The sequence below is a fragment of the Rhinopithecus bieti genome, unplaced genomic scaffold, assembly GCF_001698545.2.
Source record: "Rhinopithecus bieti isolate Rb0 unplaced genomic scaffold, ASM169854v2 scaffold_35319, whole genome shotgun sequence".
NCBI classification, from domain to species: Eukaryota; Metazoa; Chordata; class Mammalia; order Primates; family Cercopithecidae; genus Rhinopithecus; species Rhinopithecus bieti.
This window is the reverse complement of record NW_016815132.1, coordinates 945137-972086: the sequence shown is the minus strand read 5'-3', so window position 1 is coordinate 972086 and position 26950 is coordinate 945137. Positions and strand designations below refer to the sequence as shown.

Sequence of the window (26950 nt, the reverse complement as noted above, 5' to 3'; positions counted from 1 at the left end):
TACCCCAAGCCAGGGGAAGCACATCTTGTCTCCTCCCTCTTACCCCAAATCCACCCTACAAGCTTCTCCTGAATGAACTCCATGGGCTCACTTTAAGCCAGGACAGTGTGGGGTGTAGAGACTCAATAGGCCAGGGCCCTGAGGTGTCACCACTCCATGGCAGAGACAAGTGTCAGGCCCCAGGAACCATACTGGGGTGTGCAGGATTGGATGGATAGACAGGCAGGGAGGTAAGAGAGGTGAGTAGTGCCAGCCTCTGTATTTCTGCCTGTAACTAAGGTGGGTGGGCCTGTAAAGTCTGGAGCAGTCTTGGAAAGAGTTGGGAATGAAGCTGTTCTCTGATGGATGGGGCAGGACTTGGACAGACAGCAATGGAGGATCGAGGCAGGAACCACCTCAGAGGAGACCAGACACCCAACATTTATGGGCCTGAAGGGTTTGCACTGGGCTTAAAGACAGAGCACCTTGACTGGTGTTCTTATCTAAAAAATGGACTAATCCCTGTCCTCTCCACCTCACAGGGCTACTGAAAGGATCAAATGAGATGAAATGCTTTGTAAATTAGCATGAACAAAGAGGGCTGTTGAGATCTTTGTAGAGGCCAGTGCCTTCATTTTATGGATTAGGAGACTGAAAGGCTGCAGGACTGACTAAGTGACAAAACGAGGACCACAGGCTATATAAGAAGGCATAATGGAAATTAACAGAGATCATGTAAATGGTTGAGTACTCAGGACCAAATCATAAAAACTCTGAAAGCCAGGGATCATGGTGTTTGGCTTGATAGTTTGGGGAGCAGGGACCATGGAAATGCTTTGGGAAGAAGGATGCACCTTTTATGCAAAATCCTTCTCAAGTCCAACTTTCTCTTGGAACTCATCCCTGATGACAGTCACTATCTTGAGTCCTCTTTTTCTAGACATTTGCTGTCTTATTGTGTATGGGACAATTTAGTAAATTTATTTTAGTATGTAACTCATACTGCCATATGTAGCTGTGGGTGGTTATGCATATTATACATATAAGACGTAGATGTATGAAATACACTGTAATACCAGTGGTTTTATGAGAATACGTTCTGCCTACTCTCTAGACTGAAAGTCTCTTAAAGCCAGGTATACCACATTATACTTTATTATTTGTCTAGGCCCAAAGTAAGTGATTCACAAAATCACTCTGATTTCTTCTGAAGCACAGCTACTTTAAAAAACCTAAACTTTATTAGTAGTTACATTGCAAAAAGAAAGCATCTTTATAAAGAAAACAGCTTGCATAAAAGTATGCTACAGAAGTGTTTTTAATTAACACAACCTAAGCTTGTCCCTGTAAATAAGTAAATTAGCCCTTTTCCCCATTACTCCTCTCTCAAAATATTTACATCATTAAGTTACTAGTCATTTGTTTACACAGAGTGGCAGAGATAAACTTTATCAAAATTAGCCAAGTATTATCACAGCTGGAATGTTTTACCTCATGTTTGTACTGTTATCTACATGCTAGTTAGTGGGCAGAATTGGGATTCGAACTGTGGGGTAGGATCCCAACATCTATGTTTCCACTTCATGTCTTCAGAAGACCTGGTTTAGAGACTGGCTTCACTTTTATCTAAAAGGATGTTACCTACCTAAAACCTGTAGTTAAAAATGTATGCTAGAAATATTAATCTTGGTTGAGATAATAAAATACTTGCTCTTGCACAAGCCCAGTGCTTGTTTCCTCTTTCTTCATTCCTCTCTCATAGGGGCACATCAGCTGTATTTTAAGGACCTGGGAAGCGCACGTTTGCAATTAATGCAAACCAGGCACACATGTCAGCACAGTTCTTGGTTACCATGGTTTTAAGGTTTCTTCACTTCACTTAGAATTACAATCTTTTCCCACACGAATGAAGCCTCTTTTCCACTTGGAATTTATTTTAACTGTGTGTTCAGGTTGTTCAATCTCAGCTCTCTTTTGACACCTGTAATGTGAACTATACTGGTTTTCTAAGAATAATGAGAGATATTCTTCATTGCCTTTTCTCAAGGCAAAGCAGTGATCTTCTACCTTAGAACAACCGATTAACACACAGCAACTCCAGCTAAGTGTCCGGGATCAATCCCCTCATTCAGTTGTGCTAATGGTGCTCCCCAGATCAAAAGGAGTGTGTCAGGAATGAGGAACATTAGAGGCCAGGCTGGGGAATCTCAACTCCTAGGTCATCTCTGTGAAGGAAGCTTAGAGGGGTAAATATGGACTGCAGGAAGCATGCCACCATCTTGCTCAGTAGGTGCCAGCATCTCCGTGAACAATGAGAGAGAAGAGCTTTTTGTTGTTGCTGTTGTTGTTACTGTCTCCTCTATTTCTTTAGTATTTCAGTGATGAAAACAAGGCATGACTATGGATAAAATAATACTAAAGGGGCTGGGAGCAGTGGCTCACGCCTGTAATCCCAGCACTTTGGCAGGCCAAGGCGGGTGGATCACCTGAGTTCAGGAGTTCGAGACCAGCCTCGCCAATGTGGTGAAACTTTGTCTGTACTAAAAATACAATAATTAGCGGTGTATGGTGGTGGGCACCTGTAATTCCAGCTACTTGGGAGGCTGAGGCAGGAGAATCGCCTGAACCCAGGAGGTGGAGTTTGCAGTGAGTCTAAATTGTGCCACTGCACTCCAGCCTGGGCAATGAGAGCGAGCAAAACTCAGTCTCAAAGAAAACAAACAAACAAACAAAAAACTAAAGGGAAAAATAAATGAGAAAAGTTGGCGTATGTCCTTTGCAAAAATCATCCAGTCTGCTAAGGTAAAGGCTCAGATTCTTGTGGAGTTCACCAACCTTGACAGGTGAGAGCTTCCACACTGGTATTTTCTTGGTTCAGAGGACATAAGCAAGAAGGAAGAACTTCTAAGAGCCCAAGACAAAGTCCTAACCCTTGTTGCCAAGCAGTGTGCAAGTTTATCTTTTTTATTACAGAATATGGGCAGGGAACAGAGAGTCATAGTTTCAGGTTACCTATCCTGACACCTTGGCCAAGGGCAGTGACATCAATATAATTACTACAGTCCCAAGGACTCAGGGATCTCCTAGGAACCACTAGCTAAATTTAGCCTCACTCCATGTCATTAATCAGCAAGGCCATGCAGGATCTTGCTTTTGAATACTATATTTACCAAGTGTTAATTTCTCCCAGACTCAGGAATTCAAAGTTTTGGAGTTAAAAACATTGGAAAGAAAAATAATTTCCAAACTTTGATGCAAGTTAAGGGAAGAGTACAACTTCTAGGTCTCAATTGTCCAACCTTGGGGACAGATGGGACCCAGGCTAAATCCTGCAGCTCAGCTTTTGTTTCCCCCAACGCCCCAAGATTGCCTTTCTCTTAGCTAGAAATCTTCAGTTGTTTGGACTCCACTTTTCTTTGGATTTTCCAAGTTTTCTGAAACTGTTATTGTTTCAAATGTGAACATAGCTATTTTTCTCCTTTACACTTTTTGGATTATGCTTTTCTGTATTATGCTGTAGGCGGGTACTTAAGTGGACTTTTATTATCTAATAGTCACGGTAATAATCCCTTTGGGAATCTTAAAGTGTTTTTACACACATTCTAATTCTTCAAGTTAAGAAAATCAAAGTCTAGAAGAGTCAAAACTCTTGCTGGTTGGTATCCACACTGAGAATTAAGGACCCAACTGTAATAATGATAGCTAACATTTACACAGTGCTAACATGTAAGAGGCACTTAATATACTTGTCTCATTTAACCCTAATAAGAATCCTGTAAAACAGGTACAGTACTATAATTACCCTCATCATCTAGATGAGGAAAATGGAACACCTGTGATAAACAAACTTGCTCATTTCTCCCATTTAGCAAATAGTACAGGTGAGATTTTAACCAGGCAGTCTGATGCCAAAGCTTGTGCTGTTACTAATATTCTTGCCTTCCTAGAGCCTGTCTTTGAAATGATTCCATGATTTCTCCACATGGAAATATGGCAAAGTGTTTTTGATGGCCCATATCCATGGACCTACTGAGATTTTATAATTTTAACATTTGCCTTCATCTTTGATCCTCTGGTCTACCCCTTGAAGGCCATGAGTCTGACAATAAAAGCATTATACTGTTAAATAAAATATCATCTCTTTTGGCCAATATTTTGTATCCTTGAACCCGAGGGGGAACAAAGCATGCTGAGGACAATATTAAGTTAGCATCCATTTTATGCACTCCTAATGCAATATTCCTGACTTGACTCTCTGAAATGCGATTTTTAGAACCTTTCTGATAAAGATCATGGGAGGGTGTTGATCCATTCTCATTTCCCTGCCAAACTATTTTATAACTAAAAAGACATGCTTTTTTGAGTTGGAAGATTAGAGTAAGGGTTCAGTCAGGGTATGGAATCAAGCATATCCATATCTGACATATCAATGGTATCAGCTGTGTTTATAAGTTAAATCCCACCTTCTCAGTAAACCATTTCCACAGCCACTTTCATCATATGCGATTGGTGAAAGCATTTGAAACAGAAAAAGAAAATTGCTCTGTAAAGACAAAAACTTTCCAAATGTAATAAAAGGTGATGTTGGGACAATTAAAATATGTGATAGAGTTATATTGCTACTACATGACAAACTAAATAGATAGTAAATAGCTGATTTTATTACCTTGACATATATGTCTCAAAAGATATTTTGGAAATATTTCAAAACCAGATTAAGATTTAGGTAATATAACTGAGCCAAAGGAGAAATATAAGAAGAAGAGACAATAATTCGGAATAATTTTTACTTAAAATAAAATCTGACAGTTGGAGCCCCTATGGGAGTTTATCTGGCTTTAGGAAACTTTGAGGTTTAAACTAAGTTTAAAGAATAGGAAAACAACAAGTATATGAAGAAGTGCTCAACACCACTCATCATTAGAGAAATGCAAATCAAAACCACAATGAGATACCGTCTCACACCAGACAGAATGGCTATTATTAAAAAGTTGAAGATAGATGCTGGTGAGGTTGCAGAGAAAAGGGAATGCTTATACACTGCTGGTGGAAATTCAAATTAGTTCAGCCACTGTGGAAAGCAGTTTGGAGATTTCTCAAAGAGCTTGAAACAGAGTTACCATTTGACCCAGTAATCTCATTATTGAGTATATACCCAAAGAAATATAAATAGTTCCACCATGAAGACACTTGCACATGTATGTTCATCACAGCACTATTCACAATAGCAAAGACATGGAATCAACCTAAATGCCCACCAATGGTGGATTAGATAAACACAATGTGTATATACACCATGGAATACTATTCACCCACAAAAAGAATGAAATCCTGTCCTTTGCAGCAACATGGATGCAGCTGAAGGCCATTAACCTAAGCAAATTAATGCAGGAACAGAAAACCAAACACTGCATGTTCTGACTTAGGAGGAAGGTTAACCTTGAGTACACATGGACACAAAGAAGGGAACAACAGATACAGGGACCTACTTGTGGGTGGAGGGTGGGAGTAGGGTACAGATAAAAAATCTATAGGGCACTATGCTTATTACCTCAGTAACAAAATCTGTACAACAAACCTGCATGGCACACAATTTACCCATGTGACAGACCTGCACATGTACCCTCCAAAACTGAAATAAAAGTTGGAAAGAAAAAAAAAAAGAACTGGGCACAAAAGAAAAAATATGAGTGAGAGTTTATAACAACCCACAGCGTTGGCAGCCCTGGAGTCTACGGGAAAGCCAAAGAAGGGAGTCAGAATGGTGAGAAGAGAGGTGGGGTGGGCTTGGGGTGGGCAGCAGAAAGTCCTTTAGACATCTACACTGCTTAAAGGCATCCGAAGGGATGTCTCTGCAGACACAGTGAGGATGTTCAATTTTTCTTCATTCTCATTTCAAAGCACAGGATTAATGAGGCTAACACAATATGTGAATTTATTGTCTAAAGATTGATATTGTCACCCAAAATCACTGATTGATTTGATTGATTCATTGGACATTTATTGAAAACCTACACTGAGCCAGACACTGTTAGGTGCTGGGAATATATTTGTGAGCCAAAATAGACAAGGACCCACTCTCAGGTACTTTAAAAGCAGCAAAGGCAATGAAACACAAGAAAAATATGTTCTCCATATGCTGTGAAGAAGAGATATGATTGACTTGTGAAAACTTGTAACTGGGAGGCCAACACTGGACAGGGGGCCCCATAAGAGACCTTCTGACCAGGTGCTATTTGAGCTGAGACCTGAGGAATGAGCTAGAATTAACCAGGTGAAGTGATGGGTTGTGAGAAAGTCCCAGGTAGCGTCCAAGTGAGTGAAGGCCCTAAATCAAGAGGGAGATGTAGGCACTCATGGAACTGAGAGACAGCCAGTGTGGGTGGTGCAGAGAGCGAGGGGAGGGTTGTGGGATGACACTGGGGTGACAAGTGGAGCCCACATAAAGTGAAGGTGTCTGGACTTCACCCTAAAAGCAGTGGAGTGCCCCCAGGGGCTGAGATGGTGGTGGTAGTAAGGTTATGTGAGACTTGATCAGATTTGTGTTTAATTGTCACTCTAGCCGCTGTGTGGACAACAGGGAGTAGGGAGATGGGTGGGTGGGGGGAAATGAGGGGCAGTTGGGAGGCTATTGCAGTGGGATTATGGGAGCTCTGAGATAAAAATGAAGAGAAGTAGATGAATTTGAGAGCTACCAAGAGTTCAAAATCAACAGTACTCAGTGACAGAGTAGAGCTAGGGAGTGGGAGAGAGAGAACTGAAAAGATGGTGGCAGCACTCACCATAAGAGGACCAGGCCTGGGCATGTACAATGATCTAATATTTGTAAAGTTGAGCCTAAGATACTATACTTGTTAGATTATTGCTTTCTGATACATTCTGGCCATTTTAAAAGAATCTGACCAGGAAATGTTTACCATGGTCTTCTCACACCTTTTTTTTTTTTTTTTTTTTTTTTTTTTAATTAAATAATTGTTTTCTCCTTTAACCTATTTTTAATATGTCAGTTAAACATGATGGTCATTAACATACTACAATATACATTTTTTCACTTCCGAAATTTTCTAGGTATCCTTTTAAAATTATTGTTTCATCGTTTCTACAAGTTGAGTCTTTTTTCAAATCTAAGGTTTATGGGTGTCTTGTAGAGCTGAAAGTCCCTTGCAGGTATGGACATAGAGATGTCTAGATGTCTGTGCCTGCTTAGTGCCCTTTATTTAAAGGTATTTGTTGGCATAGCTCACACTGAGTAAATACTGGGGTTCAGATCAGCCATTTAATGTTCAATGGTCTTCACCAATTTTCATGGTTGTGTGTGCTTCTCTTCATAATGAAAATAATAGGATAGTGAAAGACCAGTGTACATGTGGATTTTACAGACAAAAGAGAATATCCACTTTGCAACAAGCGCAGTGATTATAATTTTAAAGTTTGCATATGCAAGAACTGATGATGTTTTGAATATTACTTGTTTTGCAATGTCATTTAATCCCTCAAGCATGTACTGAGCACCAAATTGTTCATAGCACCATTCAATTTTGTTCAGGGAGTCAAAAACACACTGTAGTCATAGTTTTCATCCTTGAAGAGCTCTGATTTAATAAAACAAAGTGACCCAAATTTAACACATCACATCTTTCTCTCTTCCTTTAAGAGCCAAACAAAAGCTAAAAAATGAAAATCCATCAAAACTCTTCTTCTGCACAGCCAATTTTGCATGGCTGCTGCCACCATCTGCTTCTCTTCCCACTGGGCACCTCCACCCCTGGGACCCAGCTGGCAACATCTGGCAACTAGCCCATCTAGCTCATTTCTGCAGTAATGCTGAAGCCCATCAGTTCTTCCCCAACTCTGTGTTTCTACTAATTCAGGTAGGATGGGCATTGTGAAAGGAACACTTGACTTAGGGTCAGTCAGCAGAACTGGATTTCAATCCTGTCTGGTCACTCAAGTGAGAACTTAGTCTCTCTGGACTTGTTTTGTCACCTGTAGAACAGATACTGCTGCGTTCACGCCACTGGAATCAGATGAGGGCTATCTGTGTCAGTCGCTAGCCCAATTCTTGGAACATATATATTCTCAGTATGCTTCATATGACCATGAACCTCATGTCTTCTGTAAAGGACAATTGTAATAAATAATTACCATAGTATAAAAAGCCAAAAGGACCTGAGAGATTGCTTCTCCTGTATTCAGTTTACAACCAAGCCTTTTTAAGTTAGAGTAGTTAAGTGATGTGCCTACTATCAGTGCACGACAATGACAAACCAGAAAACAGTTATAAACTGGCATACATGGTTCCAATTCTGAACTCCCTGCAACTTGACATACATATTCCCATCAGTTGAATACTTTTAATATATGATTCTCAATATGTTCTTCCCCTGATCAAAAGCCTTTGGTGACTATAAATGGCCTAGAAAGTATAACCAATTGTCTTAGGCTGCTCCCTAGGGTTCTCTAATGCTTGTCCTGAAGGCATCCTTCCTACATCTGCAGTGTCTCCCTCTATGTAGCTTGGGACCCAAACTAGGTTACTCACTATGCCGTGCACCATGTGCACACTACATTGTAATGTCCATGAGTGAAGTGACTGTGTTACTCATGGCTATATCCCTAGTATTTAACCAGATGCCTGGCTCATAGTAGAAGCTCAATAAATATTTGTTGAAGATGGTGGGCATTCTTCAACATGATAAATAAAATAATAACAATGATAATCACACCAGCAGAATAGTAATAACAGTAAATAATAGTAAAGTAGCAACCATAGCCATTGATTGAGCTATTGCTCAATAGCCATATGCTATAAATTTATTATCTTACCTGAACCGACCAATAACCCCATCATGTGAATACTATCCCTATCCCATTTTACTGATGATAGGATCAAGGCTCAGGGCGATCTAATAACTTCCCTAATATCAGTTGATTGATTGTTTTATTCATGTATTCAACAGATGTTATTGAGGGTCTACCACGTGTTGGGCTCTGTTCTAGGGGTTGGGGGTGTAGCTCATATCTTCCTATTTGCAAACAAGGTCCTCGCTTTCATGGTGGCATGAAAACAGACACTGACTCTGTCTAGTGGCAGAAAACAGACACTAACTTATCAAATAAATCATATGATGTCAGAAAATGGTTAAGTGATAAAAAGAAAAATTAAATAGGGAAAGGGATCAGTAGTGATGGGGGTTACTATTTCAGATGGGGGAGTGAATAAAGGCTTGCTCAGGGGTGACAGGTAAACAGAATCCTGACTGACGAAAAGGAGGGAGCCACTGAAGATCTGGAGGGAGAATGTTCTAGACAGGGAGGATGCTAAGTGCAAAATCCCTGAGACAGGAGTATCTCCAGTATGTTGAAGCAGTAAGACTGCCAGTGTGTCTGAGGGTGAGAGTGGAAGAGGTGAGGGTAGAGGTCCTATGGTCAGATCCTGCTGAGCTTTGTAGGCATGGTAGAGACTTTGGCTTTTACTCTGATTCAGAGCGGGGAGCGACTGGAACGTGAGGGCAGATGAACAGTGGAGTCTGTTCTGAGTTTTGAAAAGATCTGCCCGACAAGGGTGCAGTGAATAGTGAGATCAGTTGCAGGAATATTAAAGTGACACACGTGAAAGATGACAGAGGGATGAGAGGCAATCACCCCCGATCTCATGGACTGGATATAGAGTAAATGAGAAAGAAAGGAGTCTAGGATTGCTTCAAGGGTTTTGGCCTGAAGAATTGACAGAAGACAGGAAATGATCAAGGGGCACAGGCTGAGAGTTAAGGAAATCAATAATTCGCCTTAGACATATTAAGTGTGAGATGCTTATGAGCCACCCAGTGGAGACGATGAATTGGCTGACAGCTGGCTATACATGTCTATAGTTCAGTGAAGTAAAACAGGGGGAGAATTTTACATCTCAGTGTTATCAGCACACAGATGACACTGAAAGTCATGAGTCATCCACTCAGGAGTGACAGTGGAGAGATCAGGGAGAGAGGAGGCCTGAGGTGCTTGACCTGGATAGTGAAGGAAAATGAGGAAGTGAAGCGAGGCAGCAGAGACAGAAGGTAGTGAAGATGCACACCCTGAACGTCGAGCAGAGCCAGTGCTTTAAAGATGAAGGCAGTGATCATCTGAGTCAGACACTGCTCCAGGTCAGGTCAAACCAGGTCGAAGCACCAGAGAATACAAGAGCAGGGAGGCAGAATGGGGGAAGGGCTGAAAAACTACCTATTGGGTACCGTGCTTGCCAGCTGGGTGACGGGATCAATTGTACCACAGACCTCAGCATCAATGCAATAAACCCACGTAACAAACCTGGGCATGTACCCACTGATCTAAAATAAAAGTTGAAATGATAAACAAATGAAATAGGTCTAAGAATTTACCATTAGACCTGGTAATGTGGAGGGCACTGGATTATTCAACAAGAGCAGCTTAAGTGCTTACAGCTTCTGGGTGCATTCTGAATGCAAGTGTGTCCAGCCTTAATGATCGTGCTCTTGGTTCCTTGCCTTTGTAAATGAGCACCTGAAACTCCCTTTGCCCCAATCTCCTTCATCTCCCTTTAGGCCCAAATTTGCTTTATTTTCTGCAACTCAGCTCCCTGCTCTCTCCATCATGGAGCCCTTTCTTAACATCTATAGTTAGATTTAACTCCCACAATATTCACCTTGTTTCAGAATTATTCATTGGTGACTATGTTTAGATATTTGTTGAGTGGGTGAATCCTTGGATTAATAGAAACATACTATGTGAACCCACACAGGATAAGACAAGATGCTATGCAAAATGTGGTGTTATTACTGCCACTACTAAAGGCAACATTAAGAATCTCTAAATAAGAGCATCCCAAAATAGTAACCTGAAGAGCAAACCCACAGAATGCTGCTTGGTCTGCTAGCTAATAAAGGAGCAGTGCAGCAATTCAGAGTGGTGAGAGAGGACTTGACTTGGCTTAGAGATCTGGGCCCTGGACACAGGGCCTAATGCTGCCACTGAGCCGTGTGATCTTGGGTGAGGCACTTCAAACTTCTGGGACATAGTTTCTTCACCTTTGAAGTGAGCAGGTTCTATCACATCATCCCAAAGATCCTTCTGCCTACCAGGGTTCATTCTCATATTAGAAACTAAGTAGTGATATTAAGAGTTACTTGTCCTGTGTCCTTTCTCTCTACTTAAACTATAAAATCTCAAAGGATAGGTCTTGTACTTGTTTGCATGAAGAAGAGGGTCTTGGTAGATGCAATCTAAATATTTTTTGATTTAGTAGATCATAGGGATAAACACTCTTTGGTTTGTGAAATGTGCACTGGTCAGTGATGTCCCTCTGATCTGCCACGCATCTCTTCCCCAGCCATTTCAACATTCTGTCATTTATTCTGAGTTTCTGCTGTATGTGATATTCCCATGAACTTCCAGGTTTATGAGCCAACTGCCACCAATTTGGGGCTTCTTGACCCTGCTGGCCTAGAGTTGAGGAAATCAAGATATAGAGCCTAAAATCAAGCCAAGATACTAGAACAGAACTGCCTTGAATAATCCAGCCCATAAAACTAGGGTACTTGTAGAAAGGAGTAGATGTGTCAGTTTAGAGATTCATGTATGCTAAGCTTAGATTTTGTGCTCAGGAATATCAATCTGCTATGTCTAAGGTATCCTGAAGGGGACAGAAAGTGAAGAGAGGGTGGCCGGTTAAAAACTGAAAAAGTTGTACAGGCAAGTGGTGGTGAGGGCCTGAACTAGGAAAGAAAAGAGATGGGGTCACTGTATTTTGATGCTCCCTTTGTTTAAGATGGTTCTTAAGATATCGCATCAAAGTCAACACCCACTCTGCTCCAGGTACCAGTGTCAGAGATGTTATCTTCACGCTGGGAGCCTGGGGTGCAGGGGTTGGGACAGAGACAGACTGAAGATATACATTCAAGCTCAATGTTTTAAGTGCTGGCCTGGAGGTATAAAAAGGGTGCTAATGGGCTGCACAGAGGAGTCAACAGATTTCCCTCCTTCACCTCTGCAGATCCAGTCTCCACCCTTCCCTGTGTGGTTCTCTGACCAGCCCTCTAGGAGGCCAACCTGCATGGACCACACCAGTGCGTCTCCTTGTTGTTGGCTTCTGGCTGCGTATCAGAGGAGCTGGGAGAGGGAGGGCAGAGTAGTCATTCCTTTCACTCGAGGGAGGTTAACCTTGAGATCGTTGTATTCGTCAGCCAAGAGTCACTGCTCCTGTTGGCGTGGTCAACTCTACTGGGCCTCTCCTTCTGGGTTCTGGTCACTACTCTCTCCTTTCCTCCTAGGTCTGGCCTGTAACAGCCCTGTTATCGTGACCCCCTGTGGTTCTCCCATTCCCCAGCCAGACCTTTGTCATTAGTTCCCTTATCCCAATCTGAGTGTCTCTCTTTTTCTTGTCGAGATCCTCTATGATATACTGGACCTTTGAAATAAAAATGCGCAATTCTTTGGGACTTCTTCCCTTACTAAATTGTGAGCTCTTCCATGAGGAATCACATCGTAGTTAATCTTAGTTTTAATCTTAGTTCTGTCTCTTCCTACCTCTGCTGTCAAGCACAGTTTCCATTCATGATGGATGTACATCAATTGTTGTTAAAAGTTGTGGTTCTCTCCTCAGTGATGGCCATTCCTTTGACCCCAACTGACCAAGCTGGGTGCTGTCTGGAAATGACCTTCTCAGTCCATATCTCTCACAGGACCACCCAGTGGAGGGGCTGCAGCTCCATTTCCCCCTCTAACTTCTGGCTCATCTAAAATGAGCTCATCTCACTCTTTCTCAGCTAAGTGGCCAAATGCTCCCATGAAAGCCTCTTCCTGCCCAACACCCTAAATTGTATAGTCTTCTCACCAATGTCAGATGCGGGTGACCTTAGAAAGAGCCCTCGATTTCTCTCCACCATAATTTCCAAGATTACAAAACAAAGATAAAAATAATAGTAACTTCATTGAATTACTGGGAAAATAAAAGCAGATGTGACATCTTGTAAAATTTATTGTCTTCCCCTTGAAATACATCAGTGACTATAAAGAATAAGTAAGTTTTCTCCACTCCTACTCTACTTTGACTGGTTTCCAAAAGGGAGACACTACTTTAAAACGCTGAGCAGAATAATACAAATGACATTTCCTGAGCATTTACTCCCTGCCAGAAACTGTTGTAAGTGCTTTATGTCATTTCAGTTAATCTCCACAAGAACTGTATGCAGTAGAACCTGTTTTATCCCATTTTACAGATGTGGAAAAATAAAGGCACAAAGAGGTGAAGTAACTTATCTAAGGTCAGGAGCCAGAGTTGAAACCTAGGAAGCTTGGCCAAAGCCATCCTGTTAATCCCTTTGCTATCTGGTCTCATGTGCTTACATTCCCGGTAGCATCATTATGACTTGTGAAAACAGGCCATAAAGGTGCAATTGGCCACAGTGAATCATGAAAATTGTTAAGTGACTAAAAGTTTGCACTCTTGTGGAAATTCTTGTGAATTATAATTCAACTTAGGTGTTACACTGCAAAATTCAAATTTTCCATTGTATTTGGTTCACTGAACTGCATTCTTAACGTGGATGTAGTAAAGAAAACTAGTAGACTGGACAGAGACTCACCTGAACTTAATGCATGTTCTACTTCCTGCATGATCACCCTGGGAAAGGTGGTGGTGGTCTCCATGTCTATAAGCTCACACATCACTTTGCCTGACACAGTTGTTGGGGATGTTTTCTCCTGGGGCACTGGCTCAGCTGTGGCATGTGAGGTGGGTGTGTGGTTAGAGTTGGACTCCTCTGTCGATGACTCTGATGCAGTTGGAGCTCCAGTAGGTTGGGTGCTGGTCACAGTGGAGCTGTGGTTGGTAGTAACGGAGGCAGAAAAAACCTCAGGTGGTGAGGTTGATAGGGATGAGGGTGATGAGGCTGGAGCTTGAGGGGAGATGAGTGTGGGAGGCTCAGCAGAGGAATGCGACACTGTAGCTGCCACGCCTGCTTCAGGAGTGCCCGAGCTGTGTTCCTCCGAAGTGGTTGTTAAGTGGACTCCACTGCTTGTTGACGAGAACCCAGGAGGTGAGGGCTCTGTGTTTGTGCCTTCCCAATTCGAACCTGGGCTGGTGATCTCCTCTTCTCTGGACTCTGTGGAAATGTTCTTAGGAAACAGAGATGTTGGGGCTGATGCTGTAACTGGGAGCACTGAGTTGCTGTGAGTGCCATTGGATGGGGAGGCAGTGTCTGCATCAGTGTTTTGTGGAGAGCTAGTCCAGATGGTGATCGGTGGCATAGTGTTTGCCGGAAGAGAAACGGACAAAGGAGCTGATGTCGGCAGACTCTGTACCCTCCATCCTGTGGAAGAGCCAGTACAAAAGTGGTTAATGCATGAAACACGGTAATATGTGAAATAGAGGCAAGGCTCTTACTCCACAGCTGTTTTGCAGCATTTTCACAGGTATTTCTCATTTTGCATTGTGCCTGCCGCAGTAGTGAAGGCAACTTTTAATGGATTTTCTTCCCACCAATTGCTCTGCAAGTCTCAGTAGGAACCCACCCAAAACTCCATAAGAACAATTAGTAGGACTGTCAATTCAAGACTAGCCAATGCATGGTATGAACTAATCTTGTCCCCAACTTGCTTAAAATCATGTCCTTAGAGAGTAAGACCCTCTAGGGAATTGATTTATGGGCATTTGTCTGGTCTGTCGAGCAGCCAACTCCATAGCTCCAGTAGGAACGCTGGGAGTGTGGACATTGGGAATGGGGAAGGAGTGGTTGGTGATGAATGTGGTCGCTGGCAGGAGGGGGCTTCAATCTCGTTCCATCCCACAGCTGAGGAACTCACTGATTGGCTGTTCCATGTCTTGGGGGCTACCCATTCTGCACTTACGCACAGGGATGTAAGCGATATGGACCTGCTGGCTGTGATGAATAACTATGTGAACACATTTCCTGCAGAGAAAGAAAAAGGGAGAGGTCCCAGAATAAAAGCTAGAAAGAGAAATCTGAGCTTTGGAAATATTTTCTGGGAACCCAGTTGTCTGACATTCTAGCCCAGGGTCCTTACCATCACATCATTTGCCAAATGCACTCCTTCATATGTAGTAAAATTTAGAGCTAGTTTCCATTCTTCCTTTCTCCTTCCCCACGCTTACTCATTTGGTCTCATCCATTGACTCATTCAATGATTATTTAATAAAGGGCTTTTATGTGCCAGCACTTTCCTGGACATGGGGTTTATGGTTTCACTTTTAGGTAACACATCTCTTGATTGCCTCCCCACACCCCCTTGTCATTCCCTGACTAGTATTTCCCCCAGTCATTTGCATCTCAGTAGATGGGAACCCTATTCACTATGTTGCTCAGTTAAAAACCAAGATGTCACCCTTCAGGCATGTCTTTCCCTCACATCCCACATCAATTCCGTTAGTGAGTCAGGATGAGTCTCCCTTGCAAATACAATCCTGATTCAACCACTTTTCACTATCTCTCCTATTATTTCCCATCCCCTGAGCCATTGTAGTCACTAGCCTAGATGACTGCTGATTAGTTTGGATGTGCCCTCCAAATCTCAGGTTGAGATCATCAGCGTTGGAGGTGGGGCCTGGTGGGGAGTTTTTTTTTTTGTCATGGGGGCTGATCCCTCATGGTTTGGTGCTGTCCTCATGGTAGTGAGCGAGTTCTATCAGGATCTGGCTGTTTAAAAGCATGTGGCACCTCCCACCTACACTCCCTTGCTCCTACTCTCACCATGAGATGTTCCTGCTCCCACTTCCCCTTCCACCATAAGTAAAGCTCCCTGAGGGCATCACCAGAAGCTGAGTAGACTTGTTGCTATGTTTGTACAGCCTGCAGAACCATGAGCCAATCAAATCTCTTTTCTTTGTAAATTACCCGACCTCAGGTATTCCTTTATAGCAATGCGAAGAATAGCCTAACACAACTGCAACAGTCTCTTAATTGGTCTTCTAGCCCCCAGGTTTCCTCCCTTTTAGTGTGTTTTCCACTGAGCAGCCAGCATGATCTTTTATAGCAGTAAATCAGCTCATGTCCTTTCACTGATCAAAACCCTCCAAAGGTCTTCTGTTATACTTAGAACAAAATCCAGAATTGCTTCCCTATGTAATCTCATGTTCTCGTCATCAATTTGATTGGTCTCTAATCAAATGTCACCTCTTCCTCAAAGGAATCATCCCAGACAAGTCTAACTAATTCTTTTCTCCTCTAGCCCATTGTCCATTTAAATTTTTAAAAAAAATTTTATTGTGGTAAAGTATACATAACACTTTACTGTTACAATGAATTTTAAGTGTACAGTTCAATGGCAGGAACTATATACATATTGTGCAACCACCATTATTCATCTGCAGAACTTTTTCATTTTCCCAAACTCAAACTCTGTGCCTATTAAACAACTCCCTTTCCACATGGGAATGGCATAAAAACAACCAACCATTCTACACTCTACTGTCTGTATGAATTGGACTGCTCTAAGTACCTCACAGAAGTAGAATCACAGAATATTTGTCCTTTTATGACTAGCTTATTTCACTTAGCATAATGACTTAAAACGTCCTTTTTAAGGCTGAATAATATTCCACTGTATGTATGTGTCACATTTTGCTTATCCATTCATACATTGATGGACACTTGGGCTGTTTCCATCTTTGGGCTACTGTGAATATTGCAGCCATGAACGTGGATGAACAAATATCTGTTTGAGTCCTTGCTGTCTGTTCTTTGGGGCGTATTCCCAGAAGTGGAATTAATGAATCATATGGTAATTTTTTGCTTAATTTTTTGAGGAAATGCCATACCCTTTGCTCATTTTTGTTTTTCACAATAAGAGAAGGGTTTTCCTGAAATTACATATTTATTTATTCACTTATGTATTGTCTCTCTCTTCTACTAGAATAGAAGCTCAATGAGGGCACAGTGACCTGGTCTTACTCATGGTTGTTTCCCCTGAGCCTAGGACAGCATTAGGTCATAGTAAGTGCTTAATAAGGACTTGTGGGAGAAATGAAGGAAGAGTAGAAAACTGAATTAACCCAAGAACCTTATTCATGAATACTCCAACATCTCTCCACTCTTTTCCACATATCACTTTAGTTATGGCCACATCCATCATGGCTTCCTCAGGGAGGGCTGCCTACCTGGTACTATTTGAGGGCAAGATTCTTGCTTAAAGATCAGCTTCACTCATTTTAATTCCAACATGACATATGCCTATGACTGATGTCTAGTTAGGTCTTCAACTATTTAACTCTACGTACCCTGAGGATACTTCCTTGAAGGTGTCAAATAGGTAAAGGCCAATCATAATCAATATTCAAAAGGAATAGAACACTGCCTAGATGCCAGTCAGAGGAAGGGAGAAAAGATCAAAAGGGAAACATTCAGGTACTAGGGTAAAATCTGTTTACATCATCATTTGCCACTCGGCTGACTCAGGAGCTGATGGAAGGCTGTGCTAAGAGTTTATTCTGAATTTAACATTTGGATTGTCATCAAAATAATTGGCTTTATTTTATTTAAAACGAGTTCATCAAGGCCATAAGCTTCAGGAGAGTTAATTTCCTGGTAAAGAGGAAGACAGACCTCCTAACTTAGGCCACATGCTATTCCATGCTGTTATAGTGGTCTTTTGGCAGCTGTGAACTGTCAACAGTTTTAGAATGAATCCAGATCAAGAAATCTTTGAAATACGGACAAAACAACAGTTGGGATAAATATTATTAAAACATGGGATCTTGTCTATGACCTTTGGAGCTTACTGGCTTTGCATCCTGGCAGCTGTCATGGCTGATTGAAGATTCTAAGGGCAAAAAAAAAAAAAAAAATGACACCATTTACCATGCATAGCATCATATAATAGATAGGCAGATGGAGGTAGAGAGAGCCTCAGTCTGTTAGTCGAGTCAAAAAGTCTTGTCAAGCCTGAGATAAATGAGAAATCAGTCATCTATAAAGGAGAACCAATTCACTCATTCATTCATTCAAGCATTTATTGAGCTTTTCCCTCAGGGAGCTCATACTCAGCTTCCTGTAATATGATATAAGTGCTATATAAAAGTAAAACCAAGTTGTAATGGAAACCCTGAGGAAAGATTAATAAATTCTGTACTGATACCATGGAATGTAAAAATATACAAATGTCATTTTTCGAATGACATTTAGAAAAGTCACAGAAGAGATGATATTTGAATTTGTCCTGAAAGAATAAGAATGCACAAGATACCACTTAAGATATGTGATGTTCAGAATGACACTTGCATTGTCGTTTCCACTGGAGCTAAAAGCTGTACCATGGAAATCATTACAGTGCTGAAAATGACAAGCTCTGGGAATTGGTTTTGTTGCTGGAAATATTCATTTTCTTGTTTAATTTTACTAATACACTTTTATAATTCCTACCTTGCCTGCTTCCAAAGAAGACTGGAAGTGGTCATTCATTTCCCATAGCTATCTACTGAGTACTTATTTAAAGAACTTTACAGCCTAGTTCAGGCAATTTCTGCTCCTATAAAACTAACAATGCGTGAAATTGTGTGACAATGTTGGTTATCTTCATTTGAACGAGGCTTTAGAAGCCTCTGCTTTGCCTTATTTGATGGTACATTCCATAATGCACTGACTCCTGGGGTAGGTCTTTTTCCAATGTAAAGATAGCCAAGCCTAAGGCACCACGACGATCCTAGAGAATGCTTTCTGTCTTAGTCTGCTTGGGCTGCTATAACTAAATACCAGATTGGGTGGCTTAAATAACAGAAATTTATTTTTCACAGTTGTAAAGGCTGGGAAGCTCAAGATCATAGTGCTGTCTGATTCAGTTTCTGGTGAGGGCCAACCCCTTGGCTTGCAGATGATCGCCTTCTGTGTCCTCACATGACCTTTCCTCACATAGCATGCGAGTGAAGACAGAGAGCTAGTTCTTTAATGTCTCTTATTATAAGGGCACTAATCCCGTCATAAGGGCCTCGCCCACATGATCCCATCTAACTTTAATTACTACCTAGAGGCCCCATCCTCAAATATCACACTGGGGGCTAAAGCTTCAACATTCAGAATCACTGTAGAACTCGTGTCTCTGCAGGAATAACAAACTGCATAAGTCAAACCAGCAAGAATGTACCCTTTCTCAGGATTTCAAGGAAATTTTAGAGCTAGAGAGGGCCTAACTAATGAGTGAGTATAACCCTTCATTTGATAAATGAAGGAGCAGACACAGAGAGAGGAAGTGGTGTAACTGACCTTACACTAAGAAGAAGAATTGGACAGTGTCTACCTGGAAAGAACTGTGCAGGGACAGAGTCAGAACTAGAACTCCTGCCCTCTGACCCCCACTGATACCCTGTGTCCCAGCCTCAAAAACGCTAGTGGAACTTACTTTAGCAACCACTATTACAGAGAATGCAATGAGGAGCCCATGTGAGATTGGGCAGCTGAAGAAGTTAAAAAAATGTCTACAGTCCTACCAACAGTGTAAAAGTGTTCCTATTTCTCCACATTCTCTCCAGCACCTGTTGTTTCCTGACTTTTTAATGATCATCATTCTAACTGGTGTGAGATGGTATCTCATTGTGGTTTTGATTTGCATTTCTCTGATGGCCACTGACAATGAGTATTTTTTCATGTGTCTGTTGGCTGCATAAATGTCTTCTTTTGAGAAGTGTCTGTTCGTATACTTCACCCACTTTTTGATGGGGTTGTTTGATATTTTCTTGTAAATTTGTTTAAGTTCTTTGTAGATTCTGGATATTAGCCCTTTGTCAGATGGGTAGATTGTAAAAATTTTCTCCCATTCTGTAGGTTGCCTGTTCACTCTGATGGTAGTTTCTTTTGCTGTGCAGAAGCTCTTTAGTTTAATTAGATCCCATTTGTCAATTTTGGCTTTTGTTGCCATTGCTTTTGGTGTTTTAGACATGAAGTCCTTGCCCATGCCTACATACTGAATGGTATTGCCTAGGTTTTTTTCTAGGTTTTTTATGGTTTTAGGTCTAACATTTAAGTTCAACCATTGTGGAAGACAGTGTGGCGATTCCTCAAAAATCTAAAACTAGAAATACCATTTGACCCAGCCATCCCATTACTGGGTATATACCCAAAGGAATGTAAATCATGCTGCTATAAAGACACATGCACACGTATGTTTACTGTGGCACTATTCACAATAGCAAAGACTTGGAACCAACCCAAATGTCCATCAATGATAGACTGGATTAAGAAAATGTGGCACATATACACGATGGAATACTATGCAGCCATAAAAAAGGATGGGTTCATGTCCTTTGTAGGGACACGAATGAAGCTGGAAACCATCATTCTGAGCAAACTATCACAAAGCCAGAAAACCAAACACTGCATGTTCTCACTCATAGGTGGGAATTGAACAATGAGAACACTTGGACACGGGGTGGGGGCCATCACACACCGGGGCCTGTTGTGGGGTGCAGGGAGTGGGGAGGGATAGTATTAGGAGATATACCTAATGTAAATGATGAGTTAATGGGTGCAGTACACCAACATGGCACACGTATACATATGTAACAAACCTGCACGTTGTGCACATGTACCCTAGAACTTGAAGTATAATAAAAAAAATTAAAAAGTCATGCCTCCATACATCTTCCCACCTAAAGCACAGCCACTTTTCTTTGAAGAAAAGAATTAGTTTTAGTATTTCCTTGAGAAGATAGGATGAAGAAACTGAACCCATTAATTTCTCAGTTAGAGGTGAATGAGCATTGTTTCAGAACACAGTGACATTGCCAGGGATGGTATGCCCTGCCGGGGCTGGGTGACAGGCCCACAAACGTGAAAGGGACAGATTCAGGGAAGGGCATCTCTTAGACTTAGCCCATGTGTGCAGCCGAAAAGCTTCATGACCAGTTCAATCTGGAATTCCTCCTTGTAAGCTTAGAATTAGCAGTGGTTCCTGAAGTTTGGTCAGGTTCAAGCATTTTGTGCCAAGAATAGCTGACAGATTGTTGCTCTGAAGAAAACCAGATTCTTAGTTGGATAGAAAACTATTTGTTTCCACGTGTATTGTCCTCTATGGGGAGACCACTATTATAGTTTACATCTCTTCGATATTTAAAAGAGCTAGTATGTGGCTTGGTCCTCAGTTTCTAGACCTGCTAGGAGGGATGTAGGGGCTGATTGTTGGGATATGCAGGCGAGTTCTTATGGTGCTGAGAGGAGTTAAAGGCATTGTAGCGTACAGAGTCTACCTTCTGTGCCTCCTGACCTGACTAGGTGTCAGGAATATGGGCAGTGAGTGCTCTGAACTCTGCCACCTTTTCCTGGATTCCATGAGCAACAACTTGGGTCAGTGGCAGAGTTGCAGACAGACTGATTTTCTGTGTTGCTCACCTATTCTTTTTTTTTTTTTGCCCCTGGCCATGTCTTTCCCTGCTCTTAGCTTGTCAAACACGTGAGAAAACATGTGACAAAGCTTTGGCAAACTTGGTGAAACTTGATCAAAATGCAGTCAAGCCCTTTCCCGCTGCTGCCAAGTTAGCCGGGAGCATTGCCTGTGGTCGCCTGGCAGAGGCCCCACAGCTGCTGAAGGTCTGTGTGCTGAGTAATTGATACCAGTTTCTCCACCTGTTACGGCCACCATAGTGAACTGCTGAAAAGGCCAGCGGGACTGTTTAACATATATATTAACAAGTGTACTGAGCACTTTACATGCATCATCTCATTTAATCGAAATATAACCTCTGCGAGGTAGGCACTGTTTTTATCTCAGTTTCACAGATGATAAGACAGAGGCTCAGAAAAGTTCAGTAATTTTCCTAGGGTCACACTAGGTGTTTTCGAAGTCTGGGCTCCATGTTTGTGAGGCAGTCAGTAACCAGTTTGCTTCTATCTTCCCTAGTACATTCCCTAGTGTGGGCAAATAAGTGACTTTTAAAAAGTTATTAGACTGTATGAACCCTTCCCCTCCCCTTTAATCTGATCACAGAATTCCTACTGTCTTTGGGATAAAATCTGAGCTCCTTGGCACAAGACATGCCACCTTTCATAGTCTCTCCAGTTTACCCCTCATGAGTCTGCGGTCTTGTCAGTCTGAATCACCATAAGCTCCTGAAGTATCCCATGACCATCTGCCTCCCTGCCTTTGCACCGCTGCTCTTTCTACCCTGACTCCGCTCTCCATGTCTCCCCTCTTGCCATCCCAGTTCTGAGAAATCCAGAGCCTTGCCTTCTCTATGAAATATTCTCCAACTTGATAGACCCTTCCTCCTGTGTGCAGCCACCTCACTTCCCACAGACTCTAATGGCAGCACACATCATATTGAGCCATAGTCTTTCTCCACGCTTGTCCCCATTCAGGCTGGGAGTCCCGATAATAAAAACTAAATTTCTTCTTTGTGTCTTAGTGCTTGGCACAGAGAAAGTGCTCAATAAATATTCATTGAGTAGCAACATGGATTTTCTACCCTTTGAAAACAGAAATGTTCTCTGGCTTATATGCTGAGTAATGATAGCAGAAATGTATTCTCCCTTTGAGTTGTCTGTAAGCTCCATGAAAATGACCTGTTAACACAAAATTGTGGATGGGCCTCCAGACAGACTTTTGTTATATTTGTTTGCTTGTTTTTACTTTGGAGACTGCATGGATTTCCTTTCTTTATGCATGATCTAGACCAAAGTCAGCAGCTTTTGGTGACCACCTATCAGTTGGGCCAAACCCAGGCTAGTTTTAACATCTTCACATTGAATGAATTGAATTTCAGCAGGTATTTAAGAGAGAGAGAGAATGTTAAAACGATAATTATTTATTTACATTTCAAAGCTAGGTTTTAGTGTGTTTTAGGTTGAACCACTATTAGGGACCTACAAAAGTTTCGCACCTACAAAGTTTCCCATGTTGTCTTTGGTGGGGTCTGCTGAGGGCAGCCAGTACTCCAGAAGGCTCATCTAACATCTGCAAAACCATTCCTAATTAGAGTGTGGTCCAACCATATGGTATTTGAAAGCTATCATATGTCAAAACAGAATGCGTATGCCCCAAAGCCATCAAACTGTGTCTAAGAAGATACTTGTTTGAAGTAGGAAAACCATATTCTCCTGAGTATTTTGCTTATGGAAATGAGACATAATTCAATCCAAAAAGAGGAAAGAGCTTCTGTTTTCTAGCCACTGAATCACAACCTGCAGACCTGGTGAATGACTCAATTTCTCCATCCATAAAATCAGTTCTAATGATATCAGCAGGCTCCCCGTGGTGCTGTGAATTCTAATGAAAGAATAACATTTGTGAAGAATGCTGTACTTCCTGGGAGAAAAATATGCCATTTTTCTTTCTTTCTTTCTTTTTTTTCCTTAGATGCAACATCTGTCTTTCTCAGTCCCTTAAACTTACTGCTTCTAGGTTGGGAGGGACTATGGTGGTCACGTCAGAAGGAAGCTGAGCGGAGCAAGGATGCCAACGAATGCCTGAAATCCCCATATTGGGGTTTCTCATGGTGGGGCGATGGAGATAAAGAGAGACAATGCAGGAGGGCAAGTAGCTTCTCTTCCATCACTTTGTGGCTGAAGGTGGATATGGACATGGTGGTGGGGAGTGGAAAGGAGATTTTCTGAAGGACAACATCAGGTTCTCTGGTTCTTCCCTTTCATAGGCCCGGCCCCAACATTTGTGGGGCCCAGGGCAAGAGTACAAACAAAGGCCCACACAAAGCATGTCTAAATATGTAACTTACAAATTAAGATGTGCCCATGGCTCAGCCTGCGCTCCATCCTGGGCCCTGCAGCCCGCTCCCAGGGTAACCCTCTGCAGACCCAAGGCTAATGGGACAAGGGATCTGCTGGGGCAGTGTAGGCCAAAGCTGCGGCTGGGTCCACCAGGAGCCAAGATGGAGACTGACCTGGACATGCTTCCCGGGCAGCTTTGGTGGGCAGTCTCCCTTCTCTATGCCTCACTTTTCTGGCAGAATTTTCAGGCATTTTCAAGCAGAAGGGAGGGAGAGAACTCAGGCAGCACTTTGAATGCTTTGCCAGTGACCAGCTTTAAACAAAGACAGGCACTCTGATTCTCTAGAGCCATGGTGGTGATTTTCTCCTTCCTACCCTCACTCCTGTGCCTGCAGGTCACACACACTGGCCTGGGGGACCAGTTTACTCCCTGTATACTTCTCTTGTTTGCTCAATCATTCACTGAAATTTAAAAAAAAAATTCTCATGGGTTCAAAAAGATAAAAATTCTTTGAGTTTGGGTGTTTGTAAAATTCAGGCATCTGTTGTCTAGTCGAGGGGTGGCATACCCTTCTAGAAACCCACCTCTTATAAGCACAAACTGCTATCAAGTCATTTCTCAAGCCCTATAGCCCCTGGCAACAACCAGAATTTAACAAAGCCCACATGTTGCCTTGTTTTGATTCTGAACCTCTTCCTTCAGAGGATCTTTTCTAGGCTTAGAATTGCCCAAATGACTGAGGCTGCTCTTGTAGCCTAATGCTCTTGTAGCCACTTGTCCACTTCTTTCCCTGATGTCTCTACCTCAGCTAATTGCACCATCCATGACTCCTTGTTCCCCAGAGACCTGGAGCCCTTTAAGTGGTCAGCTCCATGGCAATTTGCCTTTGAAAGGACAGTTCTCAGCGGCATCCCAGGCTAATGCATCCTGGCCTCCTTTTTGGTGAATCAGTAGGCAATTTGACTGATCACAGGATAATGTTCAGAAAATGCAAGCAGGCTTTGTATTCATGTTGGCTTCACTGCCAAAGTTCATTGCTGACCATCCAGGGAACAGGGAAGGGGACAGAGATGATTCCAGTGCAAACATATCTCCACAACTGGGAAAATGGCTCAAACTTAGAGGGTGTTTCCTCTGATGGGAGAGAGGAAACTAGGGATTTTCTGAGAGGAGGCAAATAATCTGTAATATTGATGTGCCCCTTTCTCTTCTCTCTGCCACCATTTTCTTCTAAGGGTTTTCACCGAAGATGCCAGTCAGCATGAATGGGTATACTTCATGGTTTCTTTTCTTTATTTTATTTACTATTAAAATAAAATATAACTTGCATGCAGTGAAATGCACACGTCTTAATTGTACAAAACAATGAATTTTTACATGTGTACACCTGTGCTACCAGCACCAAGATCAAGATACAGAACCTTTTCAGCACCCCAGAATACCCCATCATGTCCTCTCAACACTTAATTCTCCAAAGGTAATGCTTATTCTGATGGAACATTATGACTTTTAATACAATAGATAAGGTTTTTCTGTATCTGAACTTCACATAAATGGAATTATACAGTGTATTCTCTTTCATCTCAGTTCTTTCACTCACTGTGAGACTCACCTGTGTTGCTATGTGTATTACTAACTCATCATTTATCATTGATACATTGTACTCGGTTGTATGAATATGCCTCATTTTTTTCACATTCTACAAATGATGAGCATTTAGGCTGTTTTTGATTCAGGGTTATTACAAACCAAGCTGCTTGCTTCATGGCTTCTTAGTAACTCTTTTCTAATGCTTATTACATGCCATGTTCTGTGTATTTTACAAGTAATAAGTCACTTAATCTTTACAATAAACCTATGGGAAGTATTATTATATCTCCATCTTACAAGAACCAGCTGAGGCACAAAGAGGTTAAATAACATCCCAAGATATACAGCTAGAAAATAGTACACCTTGGACTAAGTAGTAGTATACCTTGAATTATCTCTTGCCCCCTCAACCACCAAGCCATATAGCTACCTGCAATGGTTAAAACTATAGGTCAAACCACTTATTAGCTTTGTGATCTTGGACAAGTTCATTAATCATTCTGCTTCCTCATCTACAAACATGAAATAACAACAATATCTCCAGTCAAAGGGATATTTTAGGAATTAAATAAATGCTAAGGCAGATACTATTGCTTGGGTAATCCGACAGCCACTTCCAATCCATTTCCAAGCTAAATGCTCTCTTTGTGGCCTTCTTTGCAACTAAGGGCATCTACGTGCCCCAGTTCTGTAAAATGAGATTGATGGAACATATGCTATGAGACATCTGGAAAAGTGTTTGCCTCTTTATAAAAGCAACGTATAAGAAAGGAAACCTAAGAATAGTCTTGTTGACTATTCTTTCTTCCTCCTTCTCGCAACCATGTCTAGCACAGTGGCAGCCATTCTGTGAAGCCAAGGATGCCAGTAAACCCACTAAGAATGATGAGAATGAAAGACAGAAAGAGACTTTCTCCTTGATGATATTGTTGCTCGGCCAGGCCTGGGATGCCTATCTCCAGACTTCCTGTTAAATAAATGCTATATACCTTGGGAGCTAAGGCATGGTTCATCAGGTTTCTCATTATTTGCAATATAAATAAATGTTAGGCCATGTAAAGAGCTAATCACAATGCCTGACACAAAGAGCTCAATAAATATGAGGTTACTATGTTAACCTCTGTCTAATTAGAACCTGGGCCCAAAGGCTCTCACCTCTTGTAATCTGCTAATGCTTTTCTAAAAGTGCTTTGCAGCCACTATCAGAGGGACCTGATTACTCCTCATGGTATCAGCTGTGAGCGTCAGGAATGGAGTGCTTCCCACATCCTTCAACAAAGCAAGAGGCAGCTGGATCCATCAGTGTCCCAGAGGTACTCTCCAAGCTGATGCCCAGGAAAGCCAAGCTGCTGCACACACCCACAGATGCATCCAGGAAAAAAAAAGACAAAAACCCAGATAAATATGATTGTGGTCTTCCACCTTATTAAAAAAAGTTCAGAAACTTCTGGGGCAGTTTTCAAAATGAGTCATGGTATGACATGCATCAGGCTGAATGGCTCCCGGAGGCTGAAGAAGCAGAGGAAACAGCACTCAACAACAATCAGGAACCACACTTTGTCTTTAGAAAACCTGGCCTGAATTTATCAGTGCTGTGAGGCATAAGCTGGCACACACTGATTAGAATGGCATCCTATTATACTATTTATTTCATGCATTGTTTAGTTTACTTTTTAAATACTCTTTTAGATTTTTATGT

The 26950-nt window shown here is 41.8% G+C and overlaps 1 protein-coding gene across 2 annotated transcripts in view; it reads right to left on the bottom strand.

The window, feature by feature from the left end:
• The window catches only part of PARM1 (prostate androgen-regulated mucin-like protein 1), a 111786-nt gene that overhangs the window by 20222 nt on the left and 64614 nt on the right, over nucleotides 1-26950 (bottom strand). For both annotated transcript variants that reach the window (XM_017852976.1, XM_017852977.1), the window contains one exon: nucleotides 13581-14306. In XM_017852976.1, the coding sequence (XP_017708465.1) occupies nucleotides 13581-14306 (726 nt within the window). The remainder of the gene's footprint in view (nucleotides 1-13580; nucleotides 14307-26950) is intronic.